This window comes from Miniopterus schreibersii, assembly GCF_964146895.1.
Source record: "Miniopterus schreibersii genome assembly, chromosome: 13".
NCBI classification, from domain to species: Eukaryota; Metazoa; Chordata; class Mammalia; order Chiroptera; family Miniopteridae; genus Miniopterus; species Miniopterus schreibersii.
The window spans coordinates 55,234,769-55,256,617 of record NC_138113.1 but is presented as its reverse complement, the minus strand read 5'-3'; the positions used below and the strand labels follow the sequence as shown (position 1 = coordinate 55,256,617).

Genomic DNA, 21,849 nt, shown 5'->3' with positions numbered 1-21,849 from the left:
AATTAGAAGACAGCAGAAAAAATCAGATTCAAAAAGAAAAAACCATTTAAAAACAGGAAGACAATTTAAGGGAGCTGTGGGACAACATGAAACATAACAATATTTGCATTACGGGCGTGCCAGAAGAGGTGGAAAGTAAGCAGGGATAGAGGCTTTGAAGAAATAATGGCAGAAAACTTCCCTAACCTGGTCAAGGAAAAAGTCACACAAGTTCAGGAGGCACAGAGAGTCCCAAGCAAGAATCCAAAGAGGCCCACGCCCAGACACATCATAATGAAAATGCCAAAAATTCAAGACAAAGAATCTTAAAGGCAGCAAGAGAAAAGCAATTTGTTACCTACAAAGGAGCTCCCATAAGACTGTCAGCTGACTTCTCATCAGAAACTTTACAGGCCAGAAGGGAATGGCATGAAGTATTCAAGGTAATGCAAAGCAAGGATCTGAAACCAAGACTATGCTATCAGCAAGACTATCATTCAAGATAGATGGCAAAATAGCTTTCCAGGCAAAAAAAAAAAGCTAAAGGAGTTTATCACCACCAAACCAGCATTGCAGGAAATGTTATAGGGACTGCTGTAATAATAAGAAGAAACAGAGAGAGAAACATAGGCATAAAGAATTAAAATGGCAATAAATAAGGACCTATCAGTAATAACCTTAATGTAAATGGATTAAATAAAAAGACATTGCATGGCTGAATGGATAAGAAAACATGACCCAAATGTATGCTGTCTACAAGAGACATACCTCAAAAGACTCACACAGGATGAGAGTGAAGGGATGGAAAAAAATTTTCAATGCAAATGGAAATGAAAAAAAAAGCTGGGGTAGCAATACTAATATTAGACAAAACAAACTTCAAAATGAAGACCATAATGAGAGACAATAAAGGTCACTATGTAATTCTAAAGGGATGGATCCAACAAGAGCGTATAACCCTAATAAACATGTACACCCAAATAGGAGCACCTAAACTTACAAAAAAAATTCTAGAGGAATGAGTGGATAAAACTGCTACATTTACACCGTGGAATACTATGCAGCTGTAAAAAAGAAGGATCACTTATCCTTTGGGACAGCATGGAGGGACCTGGAGAGTATTATGCTAAGCGAAATAAGCCAGTCAGAGAAAGATAAGTACCACATGATCTCACTTATATGTGGAACATAATAAACAAAATAAACTGACGAAAAAAATAGATCCAGAGACATAGAAACATGGGATAGGCTGAGGTATCTCAGATGGAGGGTGGGGATGGGTTGGTGGGTGGGTGGGGAGAGATTAATCAAAGAACTTACATGTTTATAAGCATAACTCATGGACACAGACGTTGGTATGGGGAAGGCCTGAGAGTGGGGTGGATGTGGAGTGGAAGGGATCAATGGGGGAAAAAAGGGACATATGTAATACTTTCAACAATAAAGATAATTTTTTAAAAAATCCTGAAATATACCAGAGAATTCATTACCTAGAGGGGAACATCAACTCAAATTACAGCAGTTCTGGAAAAATGGGGGTCAGAAGGAAGTGGCACATTTTTCAAGTGCTGGAGAAAAGAACTGTCAACCCAGGATGCTGTATGAAGGGAAAATCCAGACATTCTCAGATGAAGAAAACTAAAAGAATTGGTTACCAGCAAAGGATAGCAAAAGGAATTCCTCTAACTAGGAAGAAAGTGATAAAAGAAGGAATCTTGAAAGAATAGAAAGAAAGGAAGAACATCATTTAGAGCATAAATATGAGTAAATGCAATAGATTTTCTTTTTTCCTTCTTGTTTTCTTGATGCATGTAGAGGATATGTTTAAGACAGTTATTAATAGAGGAGGAAAATGGTACATAACGGACAGTAAGGTTTCTGCCGTTCACTTGAACTGGTAAAATGTAGGCTGTGATAAGTTGTGAGTTTATAACGTAACATCTAGAGCAGGCATGGGGAACAGCCAGCCAGCCTGCTTTGTATGGCCGATGCAATTGTTTGGTCTGGCCCCGCCAAGGCAACCACAGGTGGCACTCGAAATTCAATAAATCGAGGAGCTTTTTTCATAGCTAATTCTTAAGGTAATATTTTGTATAACCTGTGAATGATGTTATGAATATCCAAATGGTCTTTGGCAGAAAAAAGTTTCCCCACCCCTAATCTAGACCAACCATTAAAATGCTATACAGCCTTGGCTGGTGTGGCTCAGTTGGTTGGGTATCATCCTGTGCACCAAAAGGTTGTTGGTTTGATTCCCCATCAGGGCTCATACCCCTCTTGTGGACTCCATCCCCAGTAGGGGGTGTGCAGAGGCAGTTGATCAATGTTCTGCTCTCACATCGATGTTTCTCTCTCTCTCTCCTCTCCCCCCTCTCTCTAAAAATCTTTTTTAAATGCCATACAAAAAGATATACTCAAAAATACCACAGGTAATTCAAAATGGAATTAAAATTTAAAAATGTTCAAGTAATCCACAGAAAGGCAAGAAAAACAAAACAGTGAACAAAAAAAGGTCACACTTGAGTTATAACAAAAGTAATTACATTAAATACATATAGTCTATACCCAATTAAAAGATGCAAACTGATAGAGTGGATTAAAAATCATGACCTAACTTTATGCAGTCTACAAGAAATCCCCTTTCTGCATATAGCCAAGTTGAAAGTTCGAAAGGCACACAGACCTGAAATGAAGTAAAACTGTCCCCGTTTGTAGATAACATGATCTTCTACTTAGAAAGTCTCATAAAATATACAATACAAAAACCAGAACTAATTAATGACTTCAGCAAAAATACATATGTTCATGGATTGGAAGCCTCAACGTAGGAAAGTTGTCAATTCTGTCCAAATCAAAATGCAACAGGTTTAATGCAACGTCCATCAAAATTCAGGCAAAAACTATTTGAAAAAGGATCAATAGTGCAGCAAAAGCCTGGGGGTGGGATGGATGCAGGGTGGAGGGGACCAAGGGGGGGAAAAGGGACATCTGTAATACTTTCAACAATAACGATAAATTTTAAAATTAAAATTTAAAAAAGAATAGTCATTCTACTTGATTCCAAAACTTGATATGTAGCTGTACTGATAAAGACTATGGTATTGCTAGAGGATAGGCACATACATCAATAATACAGCATAGAGAATCCAGAAATAGCCTACACAAGTACAGCCAAATCATTTTTGATAGAGGTACAAATGCAGTTTGGTGAGGAAAGACAGTCTTTTCAACAAATGCTACTGGAGCAATTGGATATCTTTTAGGGGAAGAAAATAAGCCTAGTTCTAAACCTCATACCATATATCAAAATCAACTCAAAATGGATTATAGAGTTAAATGTAAAATATAAAAGTAAGTAGAGGTAACAGGAGAAAATATTCAGGACCTTGGACTTGGTGAAGAGTTCTTAGAAATGGCACCAAAAGCATCATTAATAAAAGAAAAAAAATAATTTCAATTTCATAAAATTTAAGTCTTTTGCTCTATGAAAGAGCGTATTAATAAAATTAAAAGATGTTACAACTCATATTTAGAACACATGAAAAATTCATCAAAACTCAGCAGTAAGAAGCAAATAATCCAATTAGAGCATAAGCAAAGGACATGAAGAGATATTTCACAGAAGTATATATGGTCGACAAACACATAAAAAGATGTTTATCCATTGTAAACATCAGGGAAATGCAAATTAAGACCATGCTGAAATAATGTACACCTATAAGAACAGCTAAAATTAAAAATAGTGACAATACCAAATGCTGGTAAAGATGAGGAGAAACTGAATCATTCATACATTTCCAGTGGGAATGAGAAATGGTACAGCGACTCTGGAAAAATAATTTAGTTCTTATTAAAGTAAACATACATTTACCATACAATCCAGCATGGAAATATATGTCCATTCAAGAATCTGTATACAGTTGTTCATAGCAGCTTTATTTGTTATAGCCCAAAGCTAGAAATAACTAAAATTTCCCTTAATCGGCAAATGAGTAAGCAAACTGTGATAATATATACTATGAAATATTAATCAGCAATAAAAAGGAATGAACTGTTGATCCAAGTTGTCAACTTGGATAGACCTCAAGAGCATTGAGTTGAGGGAAAAAGCCAATATCAAAATATCACATAGTGTGATCTGTATCACATGATTTATCTATATAATGTTATCAAAATGACAAAATTACAGAGATTAGTGGTTGCTAAGAGTTAAGGATGGCCTACAATTAAGACCCTGCTCTTTTCCCCCTGGGAGCACAGTGTGCAGTGGCTGCAAACAGCAGCACCCTCAGTACTCTATGCAGCCTGTTGCTTGTATGGGTTGTCCCAAGGGACCTTGAGACAGCCCTTTCCAGTGGACACTCACGTCTGACCTCATGCTGTTCCCAACCTATATGGGTGCTTTTGGAAAGCTCCAGGGCACAGTGGCCAGGGTCCATGTTGGCCAAGTCATCATGTCCATCCGCACCAAGCTGCAGAACAAGGAGCATGTGAATGAGGCCCTACACAGGGCCAGGTTCAAGTTCCCTGGCCGCCAGAAGAGCCACATCTCCAAGAAGTGGGGCTTTTACTAAGTTTAATGCAGATGCATTTGAAGGTATGGGGGCTGAAAAGTGGCTCGTCCCAGATGACTGTGGGATCAAATACGTCCATAATCGTGGCCCCCTGGACAACTAGTGGCCCTTCACTCATGAGAGCCTCAGGCTGACCCCTCCTTACGCACACCCACTAATAAATCCTATTTCATGCCCCCCACAAAAAAAGACAGTTAAAGATGGGGAGAGAGAGGATGTAACTATAAAGGGCAATCTTTGTGGTGATGGAATTGTTCTGATCTTGTTGAGGTAGTAGTTAAAACACTATACACGAGATAAAATCATATAGAACAATACACTATATAGCAATGTGAAATCTCTGGGTTTGCTATAGTCCTGTGATTAAGATGTAACCATTGGGGGAAATGGAGTCAAGGGCAATGAGACCTCTCTGTACTATGTTTGCAACTTCCTGTGACTCTTCTGTTATTTTAAAATAAAAGGGCTTTTTTGTTTGTTTGAGTTTTTTTGAAAAGCTGCTTTTTGGGTACCTCTTACCTGCCAGAAATTTTACTTGAACTTTAATACCTCTTTACATGCAACCCTGCGAGTTGTAGATATTCTCTTCACTTAACAAATGAGACTCAAGAGTCTTCTCTTTATTTTTTCTGAAGTCAAGATGCACCTCTTAGGATCAAGAACATATGGTAAATTGCCTGAGGTTAAGTCACTGGTAAAGGACTGCTGCCAGATTTACATCTGCCTGCCTTAGTCCAAAGCCCACATCCTTTCTACTACTCTAAACTGCCTCCTCCAAAGTGTTTATACCTTGGAAATGTATGAGTGTAGAGCTTGGTGTCAGAGGTGAGGGGAGTATTCATGCATTTATTTATAATTTATTTTTTTATTTAACAATAATTTGTTATGTGCTAAATATATAATGATACAAAAATGAGTTATGTTGAAAAATTAGAGATACAATCCATTTAAAGTTGCTTGTAATTTAGTGGAAGGGACAGGAAAGTAAAAAATGATTATAATATATCTTATAAAATTCTAAGATAAAACTAAATTAAATGCTTTAGAAGCACTTAATCTTTCCTGGTGCAGTGGAAGGTCAGCAAGCATTTTTAGTGTGCTCTAGTTGCTCAGAAATGTGGCGCTCTAGAAGTCATGAACAAAGAAGAATAGACATAAGAACAGATAAATAGAAGTTTATCTGTTTGTTTACCCCACATCCTATAGTTTAAAAAATTCTAGTAATGAAAATAGCTTAGATAATAAGAATAGGGGAAAATAAACTTGGTGAAAGCATAGGATGAGAATAGCAGACAGTTACTGCACAGACTTCTGTAGCAGTGGACAAAAGTGGGCTGCAGATTGGCCTTAAAAGTCCTAGAGGCAAAGGCAAAAAGGAAATTTTACTTAAATAATTCACAGTCCATGGGGTAGGAACAAGCTTGGTATCTATCTAGAAGAACTACATGTTTTCCTGAAATATCCAAAGAACAAAAAGATTTCCCTGAGGGTTCTCATAAAAAGGGGTTCAGTGACAGCATGTAACATTTTCAATAACTTCCCTAATTCAGGTTTTTAAATGACTTTAGTGAGACTGTGTGTCCGAACCTTAGGTCTGTGTTGGGGATGGTGGCTAGTTAGGCCAGACAGGTCAGAAGGGCTGGGATCACAAATGGCATTCTTTCATTTTATTCATTCTCAGTGAGACGAAACACCCCAGATTATAGGAGTTACCTCAAATTTTCATTTTCAATGAATTTTTAGCTGTATGTGGGAAAAGGCCAAAAGAGAGGAGAGTAGGAGGTATTGCTAAAATTTCAGGCCCATGTGATAAAGGACTCAGCTAAGAAAATACATGCATTTGCAGTTTCCCTTTTTTTATTAATTCTTCAAATTTTTCTTGTTTCCTGGATTTGATCATTTAAACTCTTTACCTCTAAATCTGACAAGTTAGTGTGTGCCTTACAAAATGCCAAAGGGAGAGTTGGATTAAAATAATGGCTTTTATGGTGCTTCTGGGTATGTATTGGGTACAATCAATGTCATTGTAGTATAAATATAACTCATAGCCTTTAGGATATTGTTTATATAGTGACAAGTTATAGATAAAGTTTATGTTTTTAAAGAACTGTTGATTCTGATGGATTGGAAAGAACTATATAGTTATTTGAAAAGGGCAAGGTCAGGGCAAGAATACTGTTAGAACTAAGAAAACAATTAAATGAGGTATTTAGCAATTTTAGATGCTCCTTGAAGACTGAGACTTTTTTCTTTTGTCTTTTTACATATCCCAGAGGGTACTGAAACTGTGTCTTGACTATAATAGGTGCTCAATAAATGTTTGTTAAATACACAATGAGAGTCAAATACTATGGGAAAGGATCTTTGTGCCACTATATCTCATAGCTATGTCCTTTATGGCACTTAACATATTGTATTTGTATTTTCTCAAGTAAACAATAAATCCACTGAGGGCAGGTACCTCACCTGGCTTTGAATCTTTAGAATTTAACATAGTTCCCGACATATAATCATTGTTCAATGTGTCAAATATATATATTTTCCCCTTTAAAGGCATTTGGATACCTTTGTGATTGAAAAGCCCTTTTCTTGGTCCCTTGATAGTTTGATAGTGGGCTGGGAAGGAAAGCTCGACATTAGTCAGAAAATGCTTGATGATTTGGTATTTAGCTTAGTAAAGCAGTTATTGATGTGTTTGTTCAAAAGGACTTTTCTAAAGAGCTAACATACTTTGATAACAATAAAAGGAACTTTAGTTATAGAATGCCTAATTGATGATACTAATTATTAAAATTAAATAATTTTAAGATTATTGTTTCTTTCTGCAGATAGAAATATTTGGCAATTTTTCTAATAGTATGGTTAAAAATCAATAGTAATTAAATTCTTTTTTTATTAAACTGTAAATTGTCTTGAAAGATATAACTCTAAACCTTTAGATTTTTATTTGGTATAATTTTTCAGATAGGGAAACTATTCACATGGCACAAAATTCAGAAAGTCAAAAAGGACACATAGTTAAGTCTCCTTGCCACGGAAGCAAACCCACCTTTCTGATTCCAGCCACCTCATTGTTCCTGGAGGGAAGCTAAGGAAATATTTTAATGTGATTATTTTCTTTCTAATTGTAACAGATTGAAGACCTCAAACAGACAAATCATGCCTTGGAAGAATATGTTAGGAAACTCTTGAACAATAAGGAAGTGGTAAGCGGTCAAATAGACAGTTTAACCAGCCACAATGAGCATCTTTGTAAGGAACTGATTAAAATTGACCAACTAGCAGAGCAACTGGAAAAACAGAAAAATTTTGTGGTGGATACCGCCGACAAGGAACTTGAAGAAGCAAAGGTATTAGATTTACCCATGATAGGATTTTTTTTTAAATGATGTATAATTGACATATTAGTTTCAGGTGTGCAACATAATGATTTTATATACATATATGTGTGTGTGTGTGTATATATATATAAAATATTGTGTGAAATGACCACAATAATACTAGTTGACATCTGACTACTGATCAAAACTTTAATTCTACTTTAAACATCATGTAATTAGTAAATGCAATGGAAAAAATGACTTTCTCATTTATATCATTTGAAAGTTTTTTAGATTTGACATTATATTTCAATGTTCGTTCTATGGATAAAATTATATTGTATCTTACATTTTATTTCTTTTAAAAACTTTTGTTAAGAAAATTTCCCAAGTGAGATGTAGTAATGGTGAAAGCTTCAAGCAATAATGTTCTGTGCCAAACACTTCTCCTTCTCCCTAATTCTCCTCTCTGCACAGGTAACTGCCAGTAAAATACATGTACCCCATTCCTTTCTCCTGTCTGTATTCACACCCACAGTATACTTCACACTTTAGAAAAAGTTTTTTAACCAAAGTTTCTTTGTAGTTATAGTTGTCAATATTTTGATTGTTTTATTTTTTGAGGTTCCCTCCCCCCTTTTAAAATTTGAGTAGACTTTACTTTTTAGAGCAGTTTTAAATTCATAGCAAAACTAAGCAGAAGGTACAGAGATTTCCCATATACTCCCTGCCCCCACACCTGCATAGCCTTCCCCATCATCAACATCCCCCACCAGAGTGGTACAAACCCGGGTGGGGCTTGGGGCCGCCAGTCGCTGAATCCAATTCAATGGAGGCAGGGTTGAATCATCTAAGGCGTTTATTGAGAAGGCGGGCCAACCAAGAAGACAGGGAGCCTACGAGCTTCCAAAACCTGTCTTAAGGAGTGGCCTGAGGGACAGGGCTATATGAGGCAAACTGGGGCTGGGAATGCAATGCAGCTATGTGCAGTCCTGGCACCTGGGGATATCTCCATAAGGTGAGATCTGCACTCCTTTGATCTGGGTGGCCTGGCGATGTCTTGATGATAAGGTGATATCTTAACCCATTGTTCACAGCTGCGCCACCTCCTTAATTGCTTCAGTCCAGGATCAAGGAGAGTGTAGGGTGCAAAGGCCTAGGAGAAAGAAGTCTAAGAAAAAAGAACTTAAATCCCTGCTTACATAAGTATATATGTTTATAAGTAATATAATTATATTTCAGATTAATTCAGGTGTTCAGTCTTTGGACATTATAAGTGCCCCTATCAAACCTATGTTGACACATGATTTTTACCCAGAGTCCATATTTTACATTAGGTTCACTCTTGGTGTTGCCCATTCTGTGGGTTTGGACAGATGTAAAATGACATTTATCCACAATTATACTATCAAAAAGAATAGTTTCACTGCCCTGAAAATTCTCTGTACTTTGCCTCATTTTGATTCTTGTTTAAGAAGGCCTTCTCACCTCAAGAACTATAAGAACATTTTCTAGTTTTCTTTTAATACTTTTAAATATATTTTTTTTAAAGTTAAAATCCTTTGGAATTTTTTTTGTTCTAGTATGAGGTAGGGTCGACTAGTCCTTTCTTTAGTCATGATTTGAAGAGCCATTTTAGCAGCTACTGCGTGGACAACAGTTCTGGACTGTTTGGGTTCATTGATTCATTTGCTTTTTTCTGTGCCACTACCACATTATTTTAATTGCCGTAGCTTTTGACATTTTGATAACATCTTCTTTCTTGATTGAGTTTTAGTACTCTGCCATGAAATTTAGAAACTGGGAATTTCAACACTATTATAAAATGAAGACAGTTTTGTTTCTCATTGCTGCCTGATAGTTTATAAGCAAATCACAGAGTAGATTTGAAAGCCAAAAAGCAACCTCTTGAATTTTTAAATATCATGTGAATGTGCTTACTTCACTTGATGTTGTTAGTCACCCAATTAGTAAACAGTGTCTGTGATGTAGTTTCCAAAGCTTATTGTTGTTACATGTTACTTCGTAAACACCCTTTTAATGTACTTTGGTAGCATAATATATGCTATTCTAGGTAGCCGATGATAAAGCAATTAAATGATTAGGCTGAGAACATGGGAATATAGAAGGTATTATTTGTTACAGTAACTTGAAATATAAGAGCCCAGTTAATGAACTCTAGGATGGTATTTGTTTACATGCAGTAACCTCAGTTATTTAGAAAGGATAATTAAGTGAAAAGTCTGAATAAAAGAGTATTTAAGTTGTAAGGATACAATCTTCTTAAATGCTGCCTTGAGGGGCTCTTAGGAGAGCTACTCAGTAGATAAGAATGATAGGCTTTTAATTTGTGAATTCTTTATCTTGTTATGGGTGCTCCTAAAGTATTTGAAGGTCATTGAAAAGCAGCTTGAATATTTTAAACATTTTTCAATAAACTCTTGTTTGCATTGCTGCTTTCTTTAGGAATAGTTATTCTTTATTCACATTTTAATGCTAAGTTGAGTTTAGACTAATTATACAAGCTATAAAATTAAAGAATACTGGATTCATGTTTTATTATATCTTCGCTGTTTTTTCTTAAAATTAAGAATTTACTGCAGTCTTTCCCAGACTCAGGAAAGTTTAGTTGGCCAAATCCCCCTGAAGAGTGCCCAGTACAGAAGTCACAGTTTGAAAGGTTGTCAGGATCTGTATTCTAGAGAGTGCGTGAGGACTGTGTCAGGGTGAATCCTCTACTCTCAAAGGGGGAGTTTCAGGAATGGAAAATATCTAAAATAAAAGACCTAGGATTTACCTAAAACTGAAAATATTAAATTCACAGGTGGTAACTCTGCTTGGCTCAAAAAATAGTGTTTCTAGAAAATAGATATCCACTGCTAAGGTGAAACCTTTGGTATATCTGAGAATTGGAGAGCTATTCGGGGGGAAAAGGTGAGTAGCAGCCTTAGAGTAGAGATAGCATTGCTGGCGCAGGGCAAACAGTGGAAAGTTAAAAAAGAGCAGACAGAATGGAAATAGGTCCTGCAGGCTGATAGAAGGCCCTGACCTGAAGTCGCCGACCTCGGTAAGCGAAGCTCACAGGTAAATGGGGACTAGAAAGATGCATGTCCAGCATTGGGGTAGGGGCGCCGGTGCGTGTCCTGCTTGCGTCACTGGGTGTGCTGTTAGGTTTCCAGTTACCAGGACAGATTCCTCTCCGACTTGTGGGAGGAGGTTTGAAACAAGAATTTCTAACTTAAGAGCTGAGAAAGGGCATTTGGGTTCTATACTCTTTGACGTTATGCTCTGGATATATGGAGGTAGAGTCTGAGTCTAAAGCTGCTGTTAGTTTACCTGGAATTAAGAAAGACAGTATTAAATTTATTTACTCAAAGGAGATTAATTACTTTTAGTAATTTTTTAAAGGTGAGCTTTTTAAAGAGTAACTTCTTCCATTTTATTTCATAAAAATGTTTTGAGTATTTAGTATTATATTATCTACTGCTGTGCAACAACTTACCTGAACCTTAATGGCCTTAAATGACAAACATTTATATCTTGCAGTTTCAACTGCTACTTAGCTGAGTAGCTCTGGTTCATAGTCATTGCTTGAGTGGTACTGGAAGATTTGCTTTTAAGACGATTTACTCAGATGCCTGTTGGCTATTGGCAGGAAGCCTCGGCTCCTTGCCTGGTGGACCTTTCCCTGGTGTTCTTCAATATATTCTTTGTGGCAGCTGGCTTGTCTGCAAGCCAGTGATCCAAGAGAGACAGCAAGGAGGACTCTGTAATGCCTATTATGATCCAGTCTCACACGTTATACACCACCATATCCTTTCATTAGATGTGAGTCGCTAAGTGCAGCCCATACTTAAGAGGAGGGCAGTCAGGCTCCATCTTTGGTGGAAGAGATGTCAGAATTTGTGGACATTTAAAAGCACAACTGTATGCCTCCTTTTGTCTTCTCATTTTGGGTCGTTTATCATTCATGTCTTAAAACAATGTTTCCCAGATGATTGAACACAACCTTTTGAAGTATGAAGAAGCAGAATTGCAATTTCACCAGTACTAGTTTCTTGATAGAATTTATGTTTTTAATTCACAGAGGCCATTATTAGACTGGCTCTCTGGTAGCTACTGTCATTATTGTTACCTTTGTATGTGGTTCAGTCAATGAAAATATTTCAGAACCTACCATGTAGAAGGCAAAGGTAAAGCTTATTTAAGTTTTAACCCCCCTCTTACACACACACACACACACACACACACACACACACACACACACTGCTTTATTTTTCTCTGTAGCCCTTTCCTACTACTTACCCCTCCCTCCCTCTGCTCCAGCCTCACTAGCCTCCTTAGTATTCCTTGGAATTTAGCAAACATCTTTGGCCTTAGGACCTTTGCTATAAGCTGTATCTTCTGCCTGGAATGTTCTCCCAGATTTTTACCTGGTTGCCTCCCTCCCTCCTTTAAGTCTTTGCTCAAAGGGCTCCTTTCATGGACTTCCCTGGTCACCCTATTTCAAATTCCAACCTCTTCCTCAAAACACCCCTAATATCCTTAACTCTGCTCTTTTTTTCTATTGTACTATATAACTTATTTGTTAGGTATTTTTTATTGTCTATCAGCTGGAATATCAGATCCCCAAAGGCAGGAATCTTGATGTATTTTGTCCACTTCTTTTGTATGTCAAGTGCCTACAACAGATGTGAGTGCTCATTATATATTTTTTGAATGACACAATCTCTATCTGGTATATATTTTGCCTAATATATTTTGTTTTTCTCTTTTGAACTAGAATGTCAGCTCCGTAAAGACAGTTTTTTGTCTGTTTTATTCACCCCTAGACCTAGCATTTAATACGATGTCAGGCACATAGTAAGTCCTCATTAAACAACTGTCAAATAAAAGAACACACTAGGTTAGCATCTTTTCACCTGGGCCAGTTATAATTTGTTTTTCAGAGTGGAATCAGCATTATGTTTTTTGTATGTAAAGTAATACATATCTATTATTAGAAATTTCAGCCTATAGAAAATAACATCTGCTGTAATCATACCTTGCTATAACTGACATAATCCATCTTCCTCAGTTTATATATTTTTAGTTTTCTTTCATCTGCACCTAGGATATGTGCATATAAATTTATTTTTTACAAGAATGTGTCATACTAAATACAATTTTTGGCTTTGTGGAGTTTTTGTATTAATTTAGTATGGACATCTTTACACACAATTCAATATATATCCATTTTTTTTTAGTGTCTACATAGTAGTATAAATTGAAGCATTGAAGACTGTCTACCCAAATAACATATATAAGCTTACTCAAACTGTACATAAGTTATGTCTCATACCATAATACCCATCCCCTTAATATTTCATAAAAATATTGACTGCCAGAGAAATCTTAGAAAAGTACTTTGATCAAAAGAACAAATGAGATGCAATAATTCCAGAATATATTTAAAATATAGTACATTTTAGTTTAGAATAATGAAGGAGAAGTTTATGAATTGAGAAATAAAATTATTAAACTAACTTGCTAACTGTTAGCAAAGAGCTTTTCAGCTTTGCATAAAAACATAGTCACTGGCCTCTAGGAACATACAATTTAGTCATACCCTAAATATATAACTATGGGTAACTATACTATGAGACTGGGTGTGTTTGATGTCATAAATCTGATACAAAAAGTTTTTGTGGTTTGGATTGAACTAAACTGTTAAAAAAGTTCAGAGGGAAAGACAATCCCTTCTGACTATGGTGATTTGGGAAAGCTTTTAAAATCCTAATCATTCTTTTATTTCTTCCCTATTATCATCTTCAGGATTATAATTAGTATTAACATTTTTTCTAATTTGTGGGGAATCATTTGGTAAAATATAATCAATATCTTATACAAGACATTAGATAATTTAAAGAAACTGTTATATTTCATCCTAGGTTCTTTTACCATCAAAGGTAGGGAAATATAAAAAGGTAGAGTATCATTTCTTTTATAAAAAATTCACTGTCTGCATGTTTTTATTTTTAAGTGGCTTACTTTTTTGATTCTCTTTTTCCAGTTAAATCAGTTTTAGCATTTAAAATCCAAATAATTTTTTTCTGGCTTGATTTTCAGATTGAACTCGTTTGCCAGCAAAATAACATAATAGTATTGGAAGATACAATAAAAAGACTTAGATCTGTAAGTACATTTTTCTTAAATATTTGTGAAGGAATCATTTAAATTTTTGTTAGTATAGTAAAACAATGAAAAATTGTACCTATGTTTTGACTCTCATGATTTTGTGAAAAATAAAACATGTTTGTTTTCTATACTCAGCCCTCTCTGCTTGGTGCACAAGGGTACTCCCATGTGTAAGATCAATGTGGTTCTTGCTGTTTCATTGTTACTCCTTTCTCTCATGGAGGGGGAGAGAACTTTTGGTTAAAATTTATTTTTAAAACACCACAGTTATTATTTTTAAGGGTCCTGTTTGTGTTCAACTTCATGTAGAAAATGATGGTGTAGTTTAGCTTGAAATAATGGCCTAATTTTTTTCTCCCTGGCAAGATAACTTTAGAGACTGAAAAAACACAAAATACATCTCCTTCCAGACTTGATTCCTTTATCAAGACTTTAGAAGCAGACAGAGATCACTACAAGAGTGAAGCTCAAAACTTGAGAAAGATGATCAGAAGTAGATCCAAAAGTCCAAGACGCCCACCCCCATCTTCCCGGGTAGGTTTTGGAAAGTTATACATATTTTAAGTTTGTTGGTCAAACACTGACTTTTATTCTTTGATTTACCTCATCTGGAAATAATTCAGGTTGATTGACATGAATTGGTATATCAGAGAGGTTGGGAGGCATACATAGGTCTCTTTGATGGACAGTGGATCATTGAAATTGGTTCTTTATCCCAGCATTAGTAGTGGTTGGGAGCTAATCAGACAATTTGGAGCAATTTGGGATGAAGCTGTTTAAAAGAGAGGTGACTTTTAAACTTGTTTATCATTTCCGTTTACTATATCATCATGTTTGCTTAAGTACTTAGAGACTGTGTACTGCCATCATGTCGAAGAAGAACTTCACATTTCTTATATAATAATTGTAGGGTACAACCTGTGATGTAGACCTTTTGAGGACAACGCGAGACCGCGAAGAGCTTAAGTGCATGCTGGAAAAATATGAGCGACATTTGGCAGAAATTCAGGGTAATGTCAAGGTTCTTACATCGGAGAGAGACAAGACCTTTCTCCTTTATGAACAGGTAAACTTGGTTTTAAGGAAACAAAATATGTAAGTAGTAACAATTAATTCTAGATACACAATTTGTTAGGTATGCTTAAACCTGCCAATCAAATTCATTTAACTACCAGTTAGGAATTACCTTTGTTCTTAAGATATTTTTAATGAAATATATTTCCAATACAGTATATGTGTACACACACACACACATTTTATCCCCATAGCCATGAAAGATCATATACATAGAAATAGTCTGATGTTTGGAATAAGATATGGAGAAAAATGTTAAATGGAAGGGTATGTTAAGTTCAAGGTAAAAAGATTTGAGTTTGGAGAGTACAAAATAGTAACATATCATTTTGATGTACTATCAATCACTTTAGAAACTGCCTTATAATTTAATTTCAGAGAGTAACATCAGTTTGTAGTTTATCTCTATTTTTAGCTTAAAATTAATAGCTCTATTAACCAAATAGTTTCTTTAATCCACAAATATTAAACCCCATACATTACCAACATAATTTCTTTTAAAAATATCAAATTTTATTAAGAACGACAGCAAGTTTGTGCAGGATGATGGGCTAAGATGGAGATACTAGTGGGGTTTTTTTTTTTATTTTTTGTTTCAAAGTTTTTTAAAGTTCACTTCAGTGGATTTTATTTTAGTTTGAAGTCAAGCTTAATCATCTGTTTTTAAATAACTAAAGTGACTTTGGAGACCATGATTATAAGGCCTGTTTGCTTCATTTTATATGTGAGAAGGCAAAGCTAATGAGGTTAACTGATTTGCCCAAGAACATCAGGATTCAATCCAGATTTTCTGACTCCCATTTGGTTCTGCATTTTGCCGTTTAATTAAGCTTGTTATAGGTGAATTTGCCCATGTGGAAATGGATCAATCTGGGCATATATCTTAGTATATAAAAGAATTGGTCAGTGTCTACTATATCATAGCGTGCAATCCTTTTGGTTAAATCTGTTTTCTTTCACACTCTATTCTCAGTCTTGTTAATTTCTTTTCCTTCTCAGCAGTGTTTTAATGAGATTTTATTGTACTTAAAAATTGAAACATTATGTTAGCTATTTAATGGATGATACATGACATTCTCTTCTATAATTAGTTTTATTGTTTTTAGTTTGAGCAGTTGAAATATCAGTTTAAATAGAAAGATGGGTAGTAAGGAACAGGCCATGGTACAGATGCTTAAAAGAGAGAGAGAGGCATAGGATGGTAAATGGGCACAACAGGTTTAAGTGACAGTTTTTCAAGATATGGGAGCCCTGTGCATGGTTGAAGTCAGGGGAGAAAGAGCCAGTGGACAGAGTGCTATTCAAAGTGAGAGGAAATAATTATAGTTGACTCAGGAATATCTTAGAAGACACTTCAGGAGATGAGGTCCAGGATTCTGGTGAAGGCTTAGCTCTGGAAATTGAGTTTTCATTTCCCTGAGACTTGGAGACTAGCTGAATAGATAGTGATTATAATAGAGAGGAAGGAAGGTATGGGACTTAGCCACAAAGTAAAATATGAAATCATCTGCAGGTATAGAATAGGTTTGGAACTGAGAATGGTTGAAGATTATGTAGAGAGTATGTCGGGTTGTCAGTAGGATTGGTGGGCCTTTCCAGGCCCAAGGTAACTAGTTCTTGACTATGGCTTATACATTTATGTGGAGAAAGACTAGAGCACTGTGATAATATCTATTAAACCAGTATTCTACCAGAATTGTGCTGAATTCATGTTTATATCACAAAATGAATGGAGTATGCCATATATACTTCTTAGTAAATAATGCCTCTTGCATTGACTGCCTCCACATTCAGTTTTAAAAAATTTGGCAAAGATATTGTAAAACAAACTTCTGTTTGTTTACATCTATTTGCATTTGGGGAGCATCATTTGCATTTATTTGTATAAAGTCCAAATTATACCATTATCCCACTCCCTGCCTGTTGATAATAGGTTTGGGTTTTAATTGGCTGGATATAAATAGCTATATTTATGCCTGTTCTAAAGCTTGTTCAACAGGAGTCTATCTGTGTATTTAAATAATAGGCGCAGGAAGAAATTGCCCGACTTCGACGAGAAATGATGAAAAGCTGTAAGTCTCCTAAATCAACAACAGCACATGCCATCCTCCGGAGGGTGGAGACTGAAAGAGATGTAGCCTTCACTGATTTACGAAGAATGACTACAGAACGAGATAGTCTGAGGGAAAGGCTAAAGGTTTGGAAGAATTGTATCTGTGTGAACATTTGTGAAACTCAATGCAGTGACATTGAAAGCACTTTGTTTTGTTTCTGTTTTTTCACCAGATTGCCCAAGAGACAGCATTTAATGAGAAGGCTCACTTGGAACAAAGGATAGAGGAGCTGGAGTGTACAGTTCATAACGTAAAGAAAAGTCACTTTTTCACTTTGGGCTATAACCTGTCAATGGCTTTCCCTTTTCCTTTTCTTTTTATGTTCAGAGAAGTTCTATTATTTTTCTAAGATAGGGCTTCTAATCCTAAAGTACTTAAGGTGGTGTGTATATGGTGTAAATTGTCAATTCTTCATTGTTTATTCCCTTCTAAAAATGGGAGTAAAATCCTTTTTATGTTAGGTTGCAAAGTGTGCTCTTTTAAAAAAAAAAACCATTAGGGATGCATTCTCAGGAAATTTAGCAAAACTTTCATCTCTATGTCATTAAAGAAAACATTGCCAGATACAGGGAAACTGAGGTAGTCTACCTAAAGAGTAGGTAGGGGAGAGAAAATTGTGTTGAAATGAAAATTAATGAGAAAAATATATGTAAATGAACTTAATTGGGAAGCATCACCTATTTTACTAACCAAGGATTTGAGGTGCTTTATTTGAGATATTATGACTATATAAACAGAATTAAGGGAATGTGACTTTCTGTTACCATATTTAATTGAATATTTATAAGTTTATCTGCATTGTGTTTTTATAATGAGTAGAAAATTGCAGTAGATGGGGGAAACAATTTTTTTCATAATTCCACTTTATAGCTATAATTTGTTAATGTTGAACAACAAATAAGAAATTTTTTTGCAAATAGGATATGTATGCTAAAGTCAAATTGAACCAGATGGAAAATGTAGATGGATATACTATTCTTGTCCCCTGTCCATGCAGCCTTCCACAGCGTTCAAGCCTAACCTGATCATCTCATGGTATAAATCTTGTCCTATACAAGTTTTACAAAGGGAAGATGTCTCCTTAGGAAGATCACTAAGACTTTCTTAGTGATGGTAGTAACCTTGTCATTCTACTTGTATAGCTTGATGATGAACGTATGGAGCAAATGTCAAATATGACTCTGATGAAGGAAACCATAACCACTGTGGAAAAAGAAATGAAATCACTAGCAAGAAAAGCAATGGATACAGAAAGTGAACTTGGCAGACAAAAAGCAGAGAATAATTCTTTGAGGTAAACTAAATTGCCTTTGAACAACTAATAGTTTATTATAAATAACTCTGCTTTTTGTAGTGTATTTTATAACAGTAATTAAATTATTTGTTGACTTTAATTTTGGGGAGGGTTATTACCAAGCAGCTGTAGAAACCTCAGCACACATTAAGTGATTTCCCCAAGATCAATCACAGATTGGCAGTGCCACACTTCACCAGAACTCAAACTTTAGTCATCTCAATCTCACCTCTGGAGAAAGCCTCAATGCTTAACTAGAATAGCTTTTACAAAGCCATTCTGGGTACAGCACGTTGGGCTTTGGCATTTGATTGTTAATTTAACTTTATAACTTAAATTATGTTGTGGAGTTGAACACACAAAGCACAGGCTTTACACAAAGCTTAGAAGAAGTGTGGTTTAGAATATAATAAAAAGGCGTAGCAGAGAAACAGGAACATGTAATGGAACTTTTCAACTGGCCGCCGGCTGCTGTGCTTAGCCCTTCCTGCATGCTGGTGCTGTAGCAGAAGAAAGTCCAGGAAGGCGGCCTACAGGCACTAAGTGGAAGGGAGTGAGCTTCTGATGACCCCCGTGTTCATGGTTTTGTTTCCCTTTTAGTTTCTGTTGATGTGGAAACTAGAGGTTCTGCAGATGCAGTGAGGTCGCTTTTCAGTGTGTCTGTGAGCATCTGAAAAATAGTAGCTCACGTGTGTGTGAAACAAATTACTAAGTTATGGATAATACTTGGTTCACATATATGAGTTCCCGGAGTCTTCTCTGTGATCTTTCAAGGGTCTGTGGTGTGTACATTGGAGTCACTTGTCAGGGTAGATCATCACTCAAATTCTTCCCTTCATCTTTGTGTTAATTTCTGGCTTAAAAGGACATTGAGGTTTCAGGTAAAATAAAAATAATAATGAAATAAAACAACATCAACAAAGAAAGCCTTGGAAAATCAAGTGTAAAGAAAATCACCCATGATTCCATAACCCAGGGAAGACTATCATTGATGTAGATCTGTTTCTAACCAGAAGTATTTTTATCTGTGTATAAACTTTATGTAATTGACTTCATCCTATATTCAGTTATATATTTGAGCAGTTTCACTTAATTGTGTACCATGGATTTTCTCATGTTCTCAGAAGTTCTTTGAAAGCATTTTAGCAGTTTATTAAAATATTCTAACAGGTAGAATTGGAAACTTTTTTGGTGTACATTTGTTTTAATAGTATTATTGAAGTCTGGTCTATTTTGACATATGTATGTACCTGTATAACTGTCACCCCAATCAGGATAGTATCCCTAACCATTGCTCCCAAAAGTTTCCTCTTGCCCACTGTCCCCTGTCCCCTACCTTGCTAATCCCTAGGCAACCACTGATTTGCTGTCTGTCATAGATATTTGTTTGTATTTTTTTAATGTTATATAAATGAAATCATACAGTATATATTCTTTTGTCAGGCTACTTTCACTCACCATCATTATTCTGAGATTTATCCATGTCATCACATATAATCAAGAATTTATTTCTGTTTATCACTGAGTAGTATCCATTGTATGGATATAGGTCATAGACGTTTTGGTTGTTTGCTGTTTGGGGCTAAACAAATAAAACTTATGAATGTTCTTCTATGAGTCTTTGTATGGACATATGCTTTTCTTTCTCTTGGATAAATCCTGAAGAGTAGATAGAGTGACTGAGTCATGTGATGGATATATGTTTAACTTTTGAAGAAACCATTAAACCGTTTTCCAAAGTGGTTGTCCTATTTTATTTTACATTGGCACCACCAGTGTATGAATGTTCTGGTTGTTCCATATCCTCACCAACACTTGGTGTGTGGTACCTTAATTTTAGCTATTTTAATAGGTATATTATGGTTTTAATTTGCTTTTCCCAACGACTAACGATTTCAAGCATATGTTCATGTGCTTATGAGGCATACATGTATCTTCCTTAGTGTCTGTTCAAATCTTTTGCACACCTCTATTGAATTGTTATATCATTATTAAGTTGTACATGTTTTTTCAGTATTTTAGATATAAGTCCTTTGTCAGGTATATGTTTTGCAATTATTTTCTCCCTGTTTGTGGCTTGCCTTTTCATTTTCTTAACAGTGTCTTTTAAGGAGCATATGTTCTTCATTTTGATTAAATGAAATTTACTGATTTTCAGAAATTCATATCCTGCTTTTTATGGTCTTTTAAAGAGATCATTAAGCCTAAAGTAACTGAGATTTTCTCCTATGTTTTCTTCTATCAGTTTTATAGTTTTAACTCCTAAATTTAAATCTGTGATCCATTTCAAGTTACTCTTTGTGTATAATACTAGACATAGATACTTTTTTGCATATGGATATCCAGTTGTTCCAGCACCACTTGTTGAAAAACTATCCTTTCTACACTGAATTGTTTTCTACCCTTGTAGAAAGTCAGTTGTCCATGTATGTGTAGGTTTGTTTCTTGGTTATCTATTTTGTTCAGTGGATCTATTTATATATCTTTTTAAAAAATATATGTATATATCTTTATTGATTTCAGAGAGAGGGAAGGAGAGGGAGAGAGAGAGAGATAGAAACATCAATGTTGAGAGAGCCATTGATCGAGCCCACAACCCGGGCTGCCTGTTTGGGTTTGTTTCTATGTGTTAGGTAGATCTGCTTGGACTCCCAGTCTTTTTGAAGGGTCTCTGGTGCAGGCCAATGTTAGATGCTGTTTGTGACTGGCTCCCTGTGCTGGGGCTGGGTGCATTTGGAAAGGACCAGGATACACACCAACATCTGCTTTTCTAAGCCCTGGTTCCAGAAGATCAGGGAAAGACTCAAAGCATCGAGAGGTCTGCCTCTACCTGCAGGCTGATTGTTATTCTCTGTCTCTTAATGATCCTCAGACTGTAGACCACAGCAAGGTGTAATCTCCACAGGTTGGGGTGAGAGGTTTTCCAGTGGGTTGGGCAATTGCTTCCTACCACCCAGGCAAAAGCTGCCTGTATGGTATAGGTCTACCTGAGAAATATGTCCTCTGCGGTATAAGGGAATGACTCAGCACAGGAATCCAGATGGCCTCCCTCCAAGTTCTATCCTCAGAGCCAGCACCTCTGGATTTTCTTCACACAGCTCTAGTCCAATCTTCTCTCTCTCCACCAGAGCCCAAGGTGAGTGGCTATACATGAAATTTTATGCATTGGCCCTTTAAGTGGGTACCTGCATTCCCAGCTCTCTCTCACCAGCAGACATAAACCCTGCTGCTTTTCACAGCTGAGGTATCCTCTAGAACTTCAGCTGCTACCTGTGGAAGCCCAGCCAGCCCTCAAGTGCCTCCGCACTTCTGACCAG

At 36.0% G+C, this 21,849-nt stretch overlaps 1 protein-coding gene across 7 annotated transcripts in view; it reads left to right on the top strand.

The window, feature by feature from the left end:
- The window catches only part of TSGA10 (testis specific 10), an 87,646-nt gene that overhangs the window by 12,627 nt on the left and 53,170 nt on the right, over positions 1 to 21,849 (top strand). For 4 of the 7 annotated variants that reach the window (XM_081156921.1, XM_081156920.1, XM_081156918.1 and 1 more), the window contains exons 3-9: positions 7,688 to 7,903; positions 13,982 to 14,047; positions 14,417 to 14,584; positions 14,961 to 15,116; positions 17,151 to 17,321; positions 17,411 to 17,488; positions 18,381 to 18,532. In XM_081156921.1, the coding sequence (XP_081013047.1) occupies positions 14,534 to 14,584; positions 14,961 to 15,116; positions 17,151 to 17,321; positions 17,411 to 17,488; positions 18,381 to 18,532 (608 nt within the window). In that variant the 5' untranslated portion in view covers positions 7,688 to 7,903; positions 13,982 to 14,047; positions 14,417 to 14,533. The remainder of the gene's footprint in view (positions 1 to 7,687; positions 7,904 to 13,981; positions 14,048 to 14,416; positions 14,585 to 14,960; positions 15,117 to 17,150; positions 17,322 to 17,410; positions 17,489 to 18,380; positions 18,533 to 21,849) is intronic. The other 3 variants (XM_081156924.1, XM_081156922.1, XM_081156923.1) reach the window with 1 other exon arrangement.